The sequence below is a fragment of the Lissotriton helveticus genome, chromosome 3_2 (genome assembly GCF_964261635.1).
Source record: "Lissotriton helveticus chromosome 3_2, aLisHel1.1, whole genome shotgun sequence".
Classification (NCBI taxonomy): Eukaryota; Metazoa; Chordata; class Amphibia; order Caudata; family Salamandridae; genus Lissotriton; species Lissotriton helveticus.
This window is the reverse complement of record NC_136062.1, coordinates 274117870-274134540: the sequence shown is the minus strand read 5'-3', so window position 1 is coordinate 274134540 and position 16671 is coordinate 274117870. Positions and strand designations below refer to the sequence as shown.

At 39.7% G+C, this 16671-nt stretch overlaps 1 protein-coding gene across 2 annotated transcripts in view; it reads left to right on the top strand.

The window, feature by feature from the left end:
* Positions 1-13522, top strand: part of TBC1D2B (TBC1 domain family member 2B) — a 285950-nt gene extending 272428 nt beyond the window's left edge. For both annotated transcript variants that reach the window (XM_078685205.1, XM_078685204.1), the window contains one exon: positions 12847-13522. In XM_078685205.1, coding sequence (XP_078541331.1) covers positions 12847-13042 — 196 coding nt within the window. In that variant the 3' untranslated portion in view covers positions 13043-13522. The remainder of the gene's footprint in view (positions 1-12846) is intronic.
* Positions 13523-16671: the final 3149 nt, after the last annotated feature.

Below are 16671 nucleotides of genomic sequence, written 5' to 3'. Positions count from 1 at the left end.
CAGCTCCAGTTGCCATTCAGTTCTTGAAGCATGGGTGTGCCATTCTCTCACGACACAGTGTGTAACATGAAGGATGTTGCGTCTTTCTTAGCAATTGAACAGACCATTAAGGCTAAGTTGTATGGTAAAAACAAAGTAGTGGCATTTAGAGGATTACATGGAATGCTACCATTGAGTAGCATCAGTAGAGTCCAAAGTATTAGTTTAATAGACATAAGTTGTGATTACCCATGTTGCAAAGAGGACAAATCACTCCGTATGATGTCAATAGCATATGACACAATGTTACCCAGAGAATATATCCTAGTGGATAATATACTCCCACCATTGTCAACATCTGCTAGATCTTTTTTTAATTTTCTGTATCAGTTTCATGAAGCCTCTCAGCAGCTTCCTGCTGTGAAAATGTCCACACTTCATTGTATATTCCATACAGAAAGCATGTTTGATGTGACTTTCGAGGACCTAAAACAAAATCCTGTAGGACCATGTCATCAGAGAGAAAAGAGAAGTGCTCTTTCACCTCAGACATCGTTGAATGTGTCTAGCCAGTCTAGGCACAGCTTTTCCACACTCTGACCACTCCTGAATGTTATGTCTGCACATAACGTGGGTATGGCCTTTATCTCCTACACCCTATTGTGTTGTCAAGAAAATGTGCCTGACATCCGTTAGTATCTAACAGCCACACTTGCCATCCCTCTGGATTGAAATGTGAAGAATTATATGTCCCATTTCTTAGCATGCCGTCAAATGTGTCCTCCGTGTAATTTGTTAATCGTTGCCAATTTGCAAAGCGTGCAAAGGTGGGAATGTTTAGTGCATTTACAGTTGTTATCTTGGCCAGGCCAAGACAGTACGTCTGCTGCACAGTTTTATTCCGAAAAATAATTTGGGCATGTGTAAGGCATGCTCTAAATAAAGCCTTTTTTTCCTGCACCTGCCAATCTCTAGTTCCCCATATAGATTTTACAACGATATTGTATTGCCAAAAGTCATACTGCCCTATCGACAACTGGGTAAGAAAAGACGCAGAATAGATCAATTTAGTATCAGGAAGCATACATTTCTTTGCCTGTAAAGTTGTTGGTTTATAATAATAGGACTCATGGTCAGCTGGATTGTGCCCAGAAAAATATGCAAACTTAATACTTCATGTAGCGCACTTATTTATGTAAATAATGGTGACTGTAATAGTGCAAACAGAACATTTCATCATAATTAGATGTATCGTCATACATTTTGTTCTCTATTAAAAATCGTGTAATGTAATTTCATGCACCGCGTTAATGTCCTGATCATCGGAGATAGTACCAGGAGATATACCATCACATAGGGATATATGTATGGGGTTTATAGAGTTTCTGTCAGTCCAAATATATCATAGGATACCTTATCCCAGACAATTCCATTGGCAACTGGAACAGCTGAATTGTTCACCAGGGAAAGGTCTTTTCGCACTTTGTGTGGACATAGTTCCTCATTGCTACTGCCGCCAGACACTCCATAAGATTCTTATTGTGATTTCTGGCGCGCTGTCCAGCATGGTCAGAGCCCACTCTGCGGTCAGAAGTTGTGTCCTCAATATGTGTGACATGCTTTGCTTTGTTCCCTGGCACTTTACTTTTTTTAAATTGAGGCTTTGACTGTGACTGTTTGGCTTCCTCTTGTATTATATAGTCAGGAAAGCATTGTGAGTCCTTCTTTGGATTCACATACTTCTCTGATCTGCACTCTGATCATCATCCTCCTCCCTCTGAGCATTTTTCGGATGACTTCTGGAAGTAAAGAGAAGGACGTGTATCAGTATCCTGCTACCTAACTGGCTGTTTAATTGAATCACAGTTATGCACATTATGACACTTCTCAGTGGACTCCTCTTGAGGAGATCCACTCCGTATTTAGTCTTTTCTTTATTTTTCTTACTATCCCACTTCTTTTTGGAAGTACACGATATGGTTAATAAGTGACTCACTGCCAGGCCCACCCAGAGCTGAAAAGGTAAGCGAACGGTTGATACCCAAAGGTATGAAGCGCAACAAAACTCAAAATAGGTAAGGGGGAACTAAAGGGGAACCTAATGTAAGGAAAGTGGGAGAGGAAATACAAACGAATGTGAGGGATGAATAATGGTTGTGATACAAACCTCTCAGTATATTGACAAGTAAAGGTTCCATGTCAGGAGGTGTTCTAATAACCGGGAAGTTAGTGTAACAGATATCCAGTCAGTTGGCTACCTTGTTAGTTGCAGTATCCCTATAATTCCCACTCTCTAGCTCCTATTGGCCTTATGCTTCACCAACCATCTGTGCAGAGCCCGATTCTGACACAAAACCAGGTTACCAGAATGTACTTCATTTTACTGGTTGGAGATTAGGACCAGTTTGGTTTATTTACAGACGCTAGCAGCGTACTGTGATCCAAAATGAATTTGCAATGGACCAGTGCACACCTGATCATCCCAATAGTTTCCAAGCTGCTTAAACACCCAGGCAGTGCCAGACTATGAAATGCTGTGATCCAGTCCTGAGGTCTCACCCAAGCTACATGCGCATCTGGAAGAATGTAAGAGCCATACTGTCCCTTCCACCTGTAAACTCAACCCACATGAGTCTTGCACTTTTTTCTCATCCAACGTTAGCATTTTGAAGTAATTGTCAGTAAATAAATAGTAACTAAATAAATGAACTAATGCCTATGAATAATAGGAAAGCTGAGATAGTGATTAGTACATTACTTACTGTTAACCTTCATCACTCAAAGTCCTTCCCGTCCCCTTACCAGTCATTGATCTCTCCTGTGCTCCCTCCTATGCTGCCTCATCTCTGGTCAATGTTAGTACTGCTTTTGGTTCATTAAATAAAGCAAGTGATTCGATTTCAGCACAGGGTTTGAAGGAATTTGCTATAAAGCCATACACTTCTCAGATAGCTTGGAAGGGGTTGGAACTGAGTAACTTGAGATGGTTCTACCCCTCTGTTTCCCATGGATAGTTGTGTGGCAAGAGATTGGAGTATTGTTGAAGTATTGTCAGGCGGCTGCCAGTGTATCTATCAGAGCGTGTCTGTGTGTGTTTGTGTCCCAAGCACACAAGGGTTTACTCTCTTGGTTTGTTTAGGGCATGTAAATTGTTGGAGATTAAGAGCCCAGCCTAGTATGGGGGGTATTCATGGATTAGAACATAGAGTAGAGACACACGTTAAACTTGTGGAAAGTTTGATACTCCAATATCCTGTTCCTTTTCTATTCTAATTGTGTGATCAGACATGATCGTTGCGGACATTTTGCGAAGTACAAAAACTGTTTAATGAATGTTTTTTGCTTTCACTGCACGTGTGTCATATGTGGCACACCCTCCTTCCATAGGGTTCGGCTGACTTGCAGGCCATTGTAAGAGACGCTTTTGAGTCATCTGTTGGCCAGAGTGTTATTTATGTGGGTGATTGTCATTGGTTCTGTATTGCTGAGTGTAATCTGCATTTTGCCCCGGATAGACGAAAGAGGAAACCTGGAGTGGGCAGGTTACAATTCTATGGTACTATATATCGTTCTTGCCTCTCTGAAGAGGTGTTGGTGTTTTTCCTCAACCTTCCACTCTTGTGAGCGAGATAATGCATCAAATTTGAACAGTGAAATGTTAAATGTGAACAGTAGCCTGCGCTTATCTAGAGCGGTTTCCAGCTTTTCAAGTTGCATCCCTTTTTTTTGTGATCATGGGAGTTGACCCAACAGGGCGTGACGTGTCCTCTTTGGCCTTTAGTCGCTGGGTCATGAGTTACTTTCTTGGGATATGCAGCCCAGTCCAAGGCCCTTCGTCCTTTGGTGTGTGGAGAGGTCTGCATAGCAAAATAATATGTCCTGGGCGCAGGTGAGGGTTGCTTCCTTGAGGGGCATTTGGTAGCGCCTGGAAACATTTGCTCTGCATTATAGACTACAGTCGGCGGGCTCGGGGGCCCTGGCTCTGACACCATTTCTTTTTCTTCATCGAAAAGTTAATTAGAGGGCAGTGCCAGCACAGACCACGTTGGTGGTATTCAGCGCTGAGTCCCTTTCTCAAAGTTGGTGGAACTTGGTATATCCTCAGCCAGGAAAGTGCAAGAAGAAAAAGACAGCCTGGTGGGAGGCTGTGTTACAAGAAGTGAAATCACTGGGCATATGAAGGATTTATTCATAAAGGCCAAGTTCTTAGAGAACTCCAAAGGAATTTTTATTTTCCAATGTACTTCTCATTCACGTAGCCACAGACACACCAGCAGCAGGTATTGGAGTGCGCTGTAACAAGTGCTACCGCCCTTGCTCCCCCGGATGTAGGTAGGACGAGCTTTGTGGTTGGCTCCCTCCATTGGCATCCGTTACCTGCCTCCACTGCTCACTGGTTCCTGTTATAAGATCCATCTTAAGATCTGCCCTCTAGCGCGCAAGTGCTTACACGGTCTGGTTCCAGAAAGCATCTGCTGAACACCTACATACTATGTTAATTTATGCACCCTTGGTAGATAGCATGAAGATCAAGTTACCCCTCTCATACTCATTTGTCTGTGGTTTTTCACAAAATTCTGGATTTGTAAACCGGTTGCTATCCCTGAGCTCAGTTTAGAAAATCCGAAAACTGTTCTTGGCCATTTAATCCCTTCTGCGATCCTCATTTATTGTTCCCTTGAAGCAGCAGTCTAGGTTGGCCGACTGGAGGCCGCTTGTGTGGATAACACACTGTATACAAATGTTGTCCATTTATCTGGATGGATGGATCAATGAATGACTAATGAAGAATCACAAGACGTGTCTGCGCTATGGTGGACGGCGGTGCCTGCACCGCTTGTCGGCTTGTACCACTTTGTTGTACTTATGCCTGAATTCCAGCTCCTCCTGACCGTGATCCTCTCTCTGGTCATAATAAGACGTTTTTCATCGGTGAGGTCAGAGAGCCAGGGGATTGCCCAGAAAATTAAAATACCAAGAACTAAAGACAAATGGAAATATATTTTATGTTAATTGGAACTGCCACATGGCGACACCCCCTTTTGCAATGTGCTTTTTGCAGTTTTTTCTACTTTTGAATATTTCTACAACTGTTCCAGTGGTAAATAAGGTCGTTCAGCACGGACACAGCATTGGTTATTGCGCTGCCTTACATTACGGTTCGGCACAAGTATTGTTCAGTGAGATCTGACTCTTCGACGGTTCTGTAGAATGTACATGTTTGATGTACTCTGCTACGCCACTGCCACCTGGTGGTAGCTTCTAGAACTACTGCCACAATAAAGTTGTAGAAGTTATTAAGTAATGAAGTATAATAGATTTAGAACAGGAATCTCCGTCATACGTTTAATGTACTAATTACCGAAATACAATCACTACTTCTTTCTTTGTCCCCCCTTTATTTGTCTTGGTGGGATAGATTAGACACTATTAAAATGATGATTGTACCCCATGTCCTTTTTACATTATCCATGCTACCTTTTCGAATTCCTGCTTCATATTTTTCACAGATTAATTCTATTTGTACAAAGTTTTTATGAAATAATAAACACCACCGCATTGCTCTTATGAAACTTAAACATCCCAAATCAGAAGGAGGTGTACGTTTTCCAGATTTTAAATCTTATCATTCCGCATTTTTGATTCGTCAATTTTTTTCTTTCGCTCATGATTTTGCTGATATACCTATCCCTCGTTGGATTGTTTTTGAGCTTTCCCTATTAAAATACTTTTCTTTTCAAGATATAAAATATGTCTAATTGCTCCTTCATATCGGATAATCCTATTTTAAAATGCTCCCAACAATTATTATATATTATTTTCTCCCATGGTTTAGATACATATCAATGTTTTTTGTCCTCCACTATTTGGTATAACAAATTTATCAAATATAAACGTAAATCATTTTATTACAAACATTGGAAGGAGAAGGGAATTATTTTTACCCATCAATTAATTCAACATAATTCTGTTATCCCCTTTCAGGAATTACAGTCACAATATAATTTACCTGAGTAATTTATTAATGAATACCTTTTAATATCAACAGCTTTGCACTCTTATTTATCTTTCAATAATTTCCCTTTAACCTCTCCATCACTCACTCCACACTCACCGTTATATAGCGTTTCTCAAGAACATAGGCCTAAGACTGCTTTTATTTATAAGTTGTTGTTATCTCATGTTACTGAACGACCTAAATCCCCTGTCGAATTACTCTGATTTATTTATGACACTCCTTATCTCTTCGTGGGATAAATTATGGTTCAATCTCTTTAAAACTTCTATTGCCGCACGTATTACTCAATCCCTTTACTTCATTTATAGTAGAGCTGTTATTACCCCTGTTTATATATCCAAGTTTTCCCCTACTTCCTCATCCCTTTGTTGGTCTTGCTTTGAATCTACTGGGACTTAACTTCATCAACTTTATGATTGTTTGAATGTTTTTAAGTTTTGGCTATCTATTTCAATGTAATATTCCATTAACAATTCAAAATGTTTTTCTTGGTTCCTCCCCACCCGATTTTGATATTTCTAATCATATTATTCTGTTGTTTGATTCATTTATTGCTATAGCCTTTAAAGTGATTTTGTCCTGTTGGAAAGATAACTCTATATTATAATTTTTAACTTGGTGGAACTTTGTTTGCGATGAACACCGAATTACTACTGTTTCTTCTCTTACTCTCGCTCAGAAAATTAAATCCGACCTACTTTGGCTACCCTTTACTTCCTATCTTTCTTCACATGCACCTGCATCTTAATTTCTAACTTTTTTTCAATCTCTAATTCTCTTTATTCCTCTTCTTTTTCTCTTCCTTTTCTTTCTTCTCTACTCCAATTTTGACTTTCTTTCTCATGTTTTTCTCTTAAATTAATAGTTGTACTTCATTCATAATGTGTTCATTTTATTGGCATATGTTCTCTTTCTGAAAACTTAATAAAAATTATTAAACAAAAAAAAGAACAGGAATTTCCGACCATTTCTGTAATAAGAGCTACCTGTGTTTCATAAATAATCATACCGAGCTACTAATATTGATAGTGCGGCAATAGTGACTACGTCAGACACGATTACCTGTAGTGACATTCTCAGAGTATTAGGCAAGGTTGCCAACAGTAATGTGAAAATGGCTTTATCAACAAGGTTAATAGATAAAAACCATAGCTGCAATGCCTTGGCACCATATTAACATTTTCAGTAATAACTCTCCCCAATTCCTCATGATTTATCCTGCAAATATCTGCTTTAAATATATTTTGATAATTCAGCCATTTGTTTTATGAGCTCCTGAAATGCCAATTTAAAAAAAAAATCTGAAATACATTACTTTCAATTTGGGGATACATATATTAATTTATCTAAGCAAAAACTTCTACTTTAGTAGGCTGTGTGCACACTGGAGAGCTGCTTACTGGTAGCTGGCGAACTGCCAGTACCTCATGAGCTACTCTTTGGAGAAGCCTGATTTAGATTAATGGAAGTAATAAAGATGCAAAGGTTATTACTGGTTAAAAAAAAGAGATGATTAGCGCACCTTAGAGATGCAACAGGCAAAATCCTAGTTGAGTCTGTTTGCACATAGACCTCTCTTAAGAAACCGTTGGCATCTCTAGAATTTTGTTTAGAGAAATTCTTAGCGAATACTTTAATGTATGTTTGTAAATATGAGATCCTGTAGGTTTCCCATAATCCACTCGAAACACATATTTGGGAATCGAGCCCACAGTGAGAATAGAACCCACAGTGACTGTATCCCCAGTGAGAGGTATGATGAGATACAATGTTGTTGAGATCTCACATGGCCATGCTGCTTCCTCTCTTGTATCTCACCTACTGTGGATAATCTAAGGAAATCCTTTTATATAATATGAAGTAGAATCTTGTATCATCCCAGGCTGTACTGTTTCTTGCCTCCAAGTGTACCAAAGTTCGTTGTTGGAAGTTTACGTTTTATTAGAACAGTGGAATGTTGGGAGCTCCAATGCAGACAATGGAGTGCTCCCTGCTTCTACGGGCCGGTAAAGGCCCGCAGAGCAACATTCCAATGTTCTACAAAGGCTTCTCGAAGTTCGAGGGGACTTATATCCCTTCAAGCTTCGAGAATCCTTTGTTTAATTTGTTAGAACATTCTGCCCTCTAGTGGCAGAATGTTCTAATAGCCTTATAGTCCACCGTAGCCACGCTATACGGCTATTAAAGTCCCACTGTTTCGTTAAAGTCCCTCGCCTTCGGCTCGGGCCTTTAACGATTCAGCGGGCCTTTAATAGCCGTTATAGCCCGCTACGGCGGGCTATAAGGCTATATTGAAGTGCCAGCTGTGTGGTAACGGGCAGTAGAAACATGGACAGGGAGGGTGTTTGATGTTTTTCATTGTGTTCCCAGTGTAAAAGGGGAAAAAACTTCGATTTAGGGTCCGAGACCTCAGCCAGAAGTTTTCTCACAAACGAAATAATAGTTGTTGGAACTGCTGCCACATTTCTACTGAGCAGTGTTGATCTTCTTATTAATGCATACATTCATTAATTGCAGAGACCCCTGCGGCTGACTTCTGCCCCTACATACAGTGCTGGATCTATGTCATACATTGACACGATGCTGCGCCCCTCAGCCCCACATCCCCACATCCCCCTAAAAGTGCTGTCGCTATTGCCATCTTTCCTATTCCAAACTCCTTGTCGCCTTTGATGACAGCCCTTTTGAGGGTTTTATAACATTATTTTAAATAAGATTTTACTTAAACAGTTATCATTGCATACTGTAAGCATTATCATTCACATTACTGACGTACCTACTTTGAGTAGTAAGATTTCTCACATAAAACGTTTTTGACCGGGGCACACTGAAATGGAAGCAGCAGGTTGAAAGTGTACAATTTACATCCGAATGGCATACTATTTATCTTTGCAAATCAATGGACACATTATACGACGGCTCAAACAAATAAAATGTATTTTACACGAATTCACTTAAAATTTAACTGAAATCAAAAATAGCAGTAAAATATTTAAACGTTTGGTCTTTGTAATCCTTAACATCACTCGATTCCAATGGATTAAAGAACAGTAATTGTCTATACTCCTCTTTCCCCCAAGGCCTTGATCAAACCAGCTCCTGCCTGTGCCCTTTACTATTCAGAGTCAATATGACTGTCCGATATCGGGGCCAATATGAGATACATATTTCAGGCATTATGTCTTGTGGTTATGGTAATCCAGTCTTTTGGGTTTAGCCTTGCTTTTGATAGACTTTGTCACTACAGGAAGGGCGGACATGAAAAGTTAAAGGTAAAACATAGCAAACAGAAGGCACCTCTTCGGTACATCCTCTTCCCTCAAATGCATCCTCCAGCCCTCATTGGATTCTCTACGGGTAAGCAATGAAGCCCAACATACGGAACGAGAAATTACTGTTCAATAAAACTGTTGCTTAATTAACAAAAATATAATTCTGTAAATCTAAATTTCATGTGCTCATTTAAAATGTTGACAGTACTGTTTACGAAAGTGTTTTGGTTTTGTCAGATGCTTTTCAATAAAAAAAGTAGTTGAAAAATGAACTGAGATGTCTCATCTGTCACACAGTGTCGTCAAAGTAAATACTTGGCAATGTAATGTCCTTGTTTTTATTTAATCTTTATCTGCCACAGGCTTATTGTTTTCAGTACATAATAAACACGTATTTTTTTATTTATTGGGTTTTATATAGCGCTGGCTAGACCCATAGGTATCAGAGGGCTTTACATGAGGATCAGTGAACTACAGGTTACAAGTTACATTTGTTACAAAGCATAATCAAACATAGAATAGAAAAGCAGTGTTAGGGTAAATTTGTAAGAGGAGGGGGATGAAGGAAACAAAACAGGGAGATGGGGAGAAACTATGTCCAATGTCCAAATGAATCCTCCTCCTCAGTCTCACATCTCAACCAGTTGGAAGAAGAGTCCAGTTGAAAATGCAATTGACGTATGGTGAGGTAGATGCAGTAGAAGTAATGAAAACGTATAAGCTTGTAAACATGTGGAAATGACAACTTCCCATGAGGGAATGGGTGCCACCTGACAGTCTGTTTTCTTGAGGAGCCTAATATCGGCCTCCACACCTCCCTCAGGACAGAGAACACACCAAGCGTGTGCATTAACTGAGATTTATACATTCTATTTATATATTTATTTATTTATTTATTTATTGAGTTTTATATAGTGCTGGCAAGACCCGTAGGTATCAGAGCGCTTTACATGAGGATCAGTGAATTACAGGTTACAAGTTACATTTGTTACAAAGCATAATCAAACAGGATAAAAAAGCAGTGTTAAGGTAAATTCATCAGAGGAGGGGGAGGAAGGAGACAAAACAGGGAGATGGGGGGGAAACTGTGTCCTATGTCTGGCTGGGTAGGTGATGGCCAAGGGGAAGAACCAGGGCTGATCTCCTCTATAGCTGTCTAGCAGCTCTACCGGGCGTTGGCCATAATGCTCGGACTCCGCTGTCAAAGGGAGGGGGAGGAAAGAGACAAAACAGGGAGAACGGGGAGAAACTGTGCTCAATATCCGGCTGAGGAGGTGACAGTCAAGGGGATGAACCAGTGCCGATCTCCTCTATAGCTGTCTGGCACCGGGCATCGGCAATAATGCTCAGACTCCCCTGTCAGGGGGGTGAGGTGGAAGGAGACGAAACAGGTAGATGGGGAGAGGCTGAGCCGGATGTCTGGTTGGGAGTTGGAGAGATGAGAAGCCAGCTGTCCAAACAAAATCCAGATGGGCATGGGGATATTGTTTTGGTGATTATCAAGGCGCCATCAGCAGGAGGCTCTATAGCCGGGAGGGGCAGACGCCAGAGAGCTGGAGAAGACAGCGGGACGAACAGGGGCAGGGGGCGGGCACCATCTTAGAGTTAGGCGTTTTCCTGGCCCGATCCTACAGTAGACATAACGTCCTTGAAGTGGCCCCAGGATGGAGCTCCTATGTAAAGGGGGGTCAGAAGGGATGCCCCAACAGCTCAGGTACACATAGGGAGCTTTGGGTCAGCCCCTTGCTCATGATTCAAACACTTTGTTGCCTATTTTAGGTTTCTGCTCTTTATTCCATTGCTCTCTTCCTTGTTTGTGTGTTTGTCACTCTATCTCTCTCTCTCTCCCCCATAAGGAGCACTACAGTCTCATTGTTTTAATTTCCTTTTTTTCCCTTCACTTTCAGCACTCCGTGGGAGTGCATGTTGTTCCATGGTCACTACCCCTCACTTACTCTAGCTGATATTCATCCCCTCTTCTTCTGCGTGATCTTTCACTCTCCTCTTAACAGCTCATTTATTGCTCTCAAATGTTCTTGGGTCCATTCCCACAGACTTACATTTTTTTCTTTAGTTTTTGAGCTTTAAACGTTTCCAGCAACTCCAAAGCGATAACTGGCCACTTGCTTCATTTTTTTGACACTCCTGTGCTTTTTCCCCACTTTTTTTTACTCTAAAAGGGCTATCAACCATGTTAGAGTGGTAAATCAAAAATGACTGTCATTACGTTATGCACAGCACACAAATGTATTGGGGCTTTATATGCATGCATGCATCACAGTGCACATGTCTTACTATGCATGTGTATACATTGATGGCCATCTTGGAATGGCTTTCCTTTAATAGAAATGGACACATTCTAAAATGGCTCTCTCATACATCTGCATGTGTGTGCTTCTTGTGTGCCCATGTGTCATGAGGCTCTGGCAGCTGTTTTGCCATTACCTAATAGCAATGAAAACTAGCATTGGCCTTTTACATCTGAGACCTACTTGACCTTGCCATTGTTTATTTCCTGCCGACTATGTTGGCGAAAACCAGTTGTAAAGAATTCCAGTACTAACACTGGGCTTTGGGCCTGCCTGTTGCTTACCACTGGTTGGCTTGCATGTCTCATCCGCTTGATTTTTATTCAATGGCTTTCATTACTCTTCTTGTATTTATCCTATCACTGGTGCATAGTTTTCTTTTTTTGATTTGATGAATTCTATACTTCCATTGCTGACACTCAGGAAGCTACTTTTATTTTATATTAGGACTTTGTGGGTCTGTATGTGTTTTTTTACCTTCTCCCTTGTACTCACGCGCCCCAAATACCCACATTCCATTTGCTGCATGTTGCTTCCTCTTTTTCCTCTGCAGCTCCTCTGTTGTTTTTGCCACCTCTCCCTACCCATCTTTATTTATTATTCACCTCCCTCCTTACCTCAAGCTCCTTTGTTCTTCCCCTGCCTCCTCCCCTGAATCCCTTTGCTTACCCTCTTTCCCTGTTTCCCATCCCCACACACACCCATTGACTATTCTCTCCTCCAGTTTCTCAGTTGCTTCCCTTCCCTTTCTGTCATGATAGTCTCATTAGTTATTTATTTATTATTTTAAATTTTTGGCGGGACCAGCAGCCGCATTTGCTACTGAGCTGTTCTTTTTTCAATACAGTTTTGCACAGATTTTAATTAAAGTTTTCTATGACTGTTAATAAAATAAAATAAATGGCAGCCACATTGAATCCATATGCATGCATGGTGACCCATGTGCATGTGTACATCATTACAATCTCTTGTGTAGCAGCATGACACATGTGTACATATATGTTCAAGCGTTTTGTCTTTTTTTGCTGCTGATGCTGTAAAGCCTCAGCAAAAAACATGTTTTTTTCTTTTTGTTGATGATTATTAGCATTGGCAAAAAACATTGGTAATGCCAGTAGGTCTGCATTAAAAGCTAAAAATCAAGCCCTATTGGCTATGCCAGTGTTTGTTTTCTTACTATCCTCTGTGTGAGGAATACATTGCTTTTCTTAAAGCTCATGGACTTGCACACTAAAATTCTACTAATGTCTTTTTTCTTTTGTTTTAGGAAACTTATCAATATTGCATTTGTGGACATGAATCCATTTCCATTGCGTCAAATTAGAAATCGGAGAGCTTACCACCTTGAGAAAGTACGACTTGAACTTACTGAGCTAGAGGCCATTCGACAGGACTTCCTTCGGGAAAGAGACTCCAATCCAGAGCGAAGGGACCTTATCAGCGACGATGAGGAAGATAGCTGAAAGAACATATTCATTAACAACTTCATAGCCAGGATAAACTCAGTAGCTTCACGTCAGACATGTTTGATACAAGAAACACCCCTTAACCAGAATTATTTGGTATTCCTTGGACTTATGCAGGACATAACTCCAATGCAAATTCAGCACTTTAGTTCTGATTTTTCAGATCAATAAGCCTTGTTCACCCACATTCGTGCAGTGATATCAGTTTTGTCTTAAAAGCACTGGTGACGAAAGTGCTTCTGTGTTTGTATTCATCTCTTCCATTTAGGGGCTGGTCTGCTTTTTGGAGGTAGTATGCATCCGATTATACAGTGTTATGCTGGACTTGATCATTTTATACCAGGTCTGTTTGCAGTTTTGAAACGAGTGTTTTGTGCAAAAATCCCTTGCCTTTCTACAAAGACGGACAAAACATTTTTCGAGATTCCAATGACCGCCAACAGTTTTTCAGAAAATGATCGCCTATGTGGAAATTTTTTTAATTTTTTTTAAAGTCTGTTGTATAGAGGGAAATCGTTTTAGATTCCCTACTTGAAATAGACAGTTAAAAACAGGAGACATAAGTCAAAATTATGGTGATCAACGTATTGTAATTTCCTTTTCTGGCAGAACAATTACAATTAATCTTCTTTCTGCTCAGCAGTAATAGTTACAGCGAATTTATTTTATTTTTAAAAAAGGTTTGAGTGTTTTTTTGTTCATCATGGTTTGATCTAAAAGATGGACTAGGCAATCTCTGTAGTGTTCTCTTATGGATTCATAGGAAACACTTGAACATTTAGATGCCAGCTTTGTTCACTTCATGTAGTATTTTTTTGGTGCTACTTAGATATTTTGTGATCTGGCAGCAATCACAAAAAACACTAACTGAGCTTTGTCTTACATATGCATTTTTCTGCCAGTTTCTCAGAAGGTAAATCATTTTACACAGTATTTCCCTCCAAAAATATGACATTCCTATAGTATTTTTTCCTGAACATATCCGAAGGTGGCCTGCCTTCTTTATGTTGCAGTTAATATTTATTAGAGAAACTTGCATGAAAAGGGAATATTTTGATTGTTGGAATAGTTTTGTATTTTTTATCTTTTGGAAAAGAGGGCTTTGGTTAAGAGTTGACAGTCTGAAATACTGCTAATTAAATACATTTTCATTAATGGCAATTTTTGCAATTCATAAGGAGAAAAATTAAAAGTTGCTGAAATGTTTATGATGTTTTTGGGAAATCAAGAGAAGACTACTTTTGAGAACATGCAATATACTAAGTTCCAGTTTAGTAAATACCAAATTAAAAGTAGAACTAAGTGGAGCTCTAATTTCAGATATCTGGTGTGCCTGCTTAGGTGGGCAAAGAAAATATTTAGAGAACAACGTTGCTAAATTCGTTGGATAAAATGTAAAACCAGTTGAGTTCAGTATTGTTTTGCAATCAAGTGCACTTGCAAGAGATGTTATTTTGTAAATACGCCATAAATCTGATTACAATAATGTACTCTAACTTTATATTCTCCTGCTGCCTCCAGGAATTAGTTAGTTGGGCTTTAAAGTTTTATGATAAGCACTTTTTTATGCAATATTACAATCATTTATGTTTCATCAAGAATATTGAAGCTATTTCGTATCACTTGATTATAGTTTTCTATGTTTTGTATGTATTATTTCTGATATCAGTATTTTTAAGAGCTGGTCTCTCACAATCAATGTGAAGTGTCTGTAATTAGTTCTCTTAGTATGAAAACGGAATCACATTTACAAATCCCTACATGTACGTTATTCTTTACTCCTGTTTTGTTTTTGTTGTCGTAGCGCAGAACATTAAGCCAGGGAATTGAGCATGCATACCATATACACACAACTCATTTGTTTTTACTGAGAAGCTTACATAAGTGTTTTGAAAGTCGTCTATACATTTTCATACCTATGTACTCAATGTATGAATTTTAATTTTGGTATGTAAGCTTGTTAAGTACTACCATCATGGTTATGCATTTCTTTAAATGGTCCATTTAGTATGTAAGAAATCTGCATTGACTTTTTCTTCTCTGTATTCCAGGTTTTACATAGAACGGGTGTGCGAGCTCAGATAATATGACCTTTGTTCAGTTATGGATGCAAAGCCTTTTTAATGATCTCTTTAAACTGTTATCCTTAGGAGAACCTACCTGCAGTAGGATCGCTCTTCCCCAAAACAATTCTGCCTGCTTTTCGAAAGTTAGAGAAGTCGACAGGGCCTTTCAATATTATGACTGCCTGATGGAATCTAAAGAAAGACTTGTCAGTTTAGCTGACCACGCTCACAGGCACATTGAAAAATGTGAGGATTTAATTACAATGACAAAACATAAGAAACTGCATATTATTTAAATGCTCAACATTCAATGCCACAATTTAAAGCACTGGGCAACATTTAAATGCTTAACATTCTCTGTTGTACAGCCATACCTACTACTCTTTTAAACAGCTTGTTACTTAAGACATCTGCCAAAATATCTATACAAGGTTTACTTATAATTTAAGAGCCTTTTAATAGTTTAAAATCTTTTTTTTGTTGATTAAGGACATTTGAAATACCTGTAAAGAATACATTTGAATTCTCTGTGTCCTTTAGTATCTAGGGGTTTTGATTTAAGTATAATGAGCTGATGCATTGAAAGTGGGGGGTACCACGATGTTAGGGTTGCTTTCTACTAAAAGCAAAGCATCGGTATTATAAGGGTTGTTTAGAGCAGGGCAGATACCACATTGATGTTGAAGGTACATGATTTTTACGAGCCATCAGATACAGTTACTGAGGGGAAAGTTATTAAGTATGTGTTTTTTCAAAGCATTCATACTCCCTTTTGACAAGTGCTACAAATGCTGCTACGCCACACGTTGTCAGCTTCAAGAAAGTGAGCCATGCGCATGAGAAGACATTTTGAATTAAGATTTTGTTTTACTTCATGTACATCTGCTTATTCAGATATAGCACTTTTACTTCTAAATAGCCTTTCTTTATCCCATGTGGTTAGTGTCTTCCCTAAGCTAGATACTTCCAGGAAAAGGTGATTGTCTGAATTTCTAAATGCTGTCCAAACTGAGCTTACTGCGCCAAAAGATGGACACAATTTACACTTTGATAATAAACCTTTGCTGTGTCTCTGTGTTCAGTGGTCCAGTTGCCTTCAAACATAAGGCAGTGCGAAGATTGAAGCTGTCTCCATAGTCTGGTGAATGTTTTACCTGCCAAGCTGCCCGTGATTGCTTGTGACAGTGACTTTTAGTTGAGTTCTCTTTAGTGATCATCTAGACCTGCCCTCCACCCATGCTCCTGGGCAGATGTAAGTTAAGTTTTTAGGTCGAGCTCGACGTAAGCAATGCGAAGCATTGCTGACGTCAGCGAAGACATCTATTGTCACCCGTTTCTGGGAATGTGGACACAAGAGGGTGCACGAGCGCAGATTTGCTCAGATTTGACCTCGTTAGCGCGCACGGCGCCGTGCCCCTCTTGTGCCACATTCCCTTGAGCAAACACACTCCACACTCACGCATGCGCACATACACAGGCACACACACACTGCATACACACACGCAGACCCACGCGCACACACACAGCATACACACACGCAGACCCACGCGCACACACACT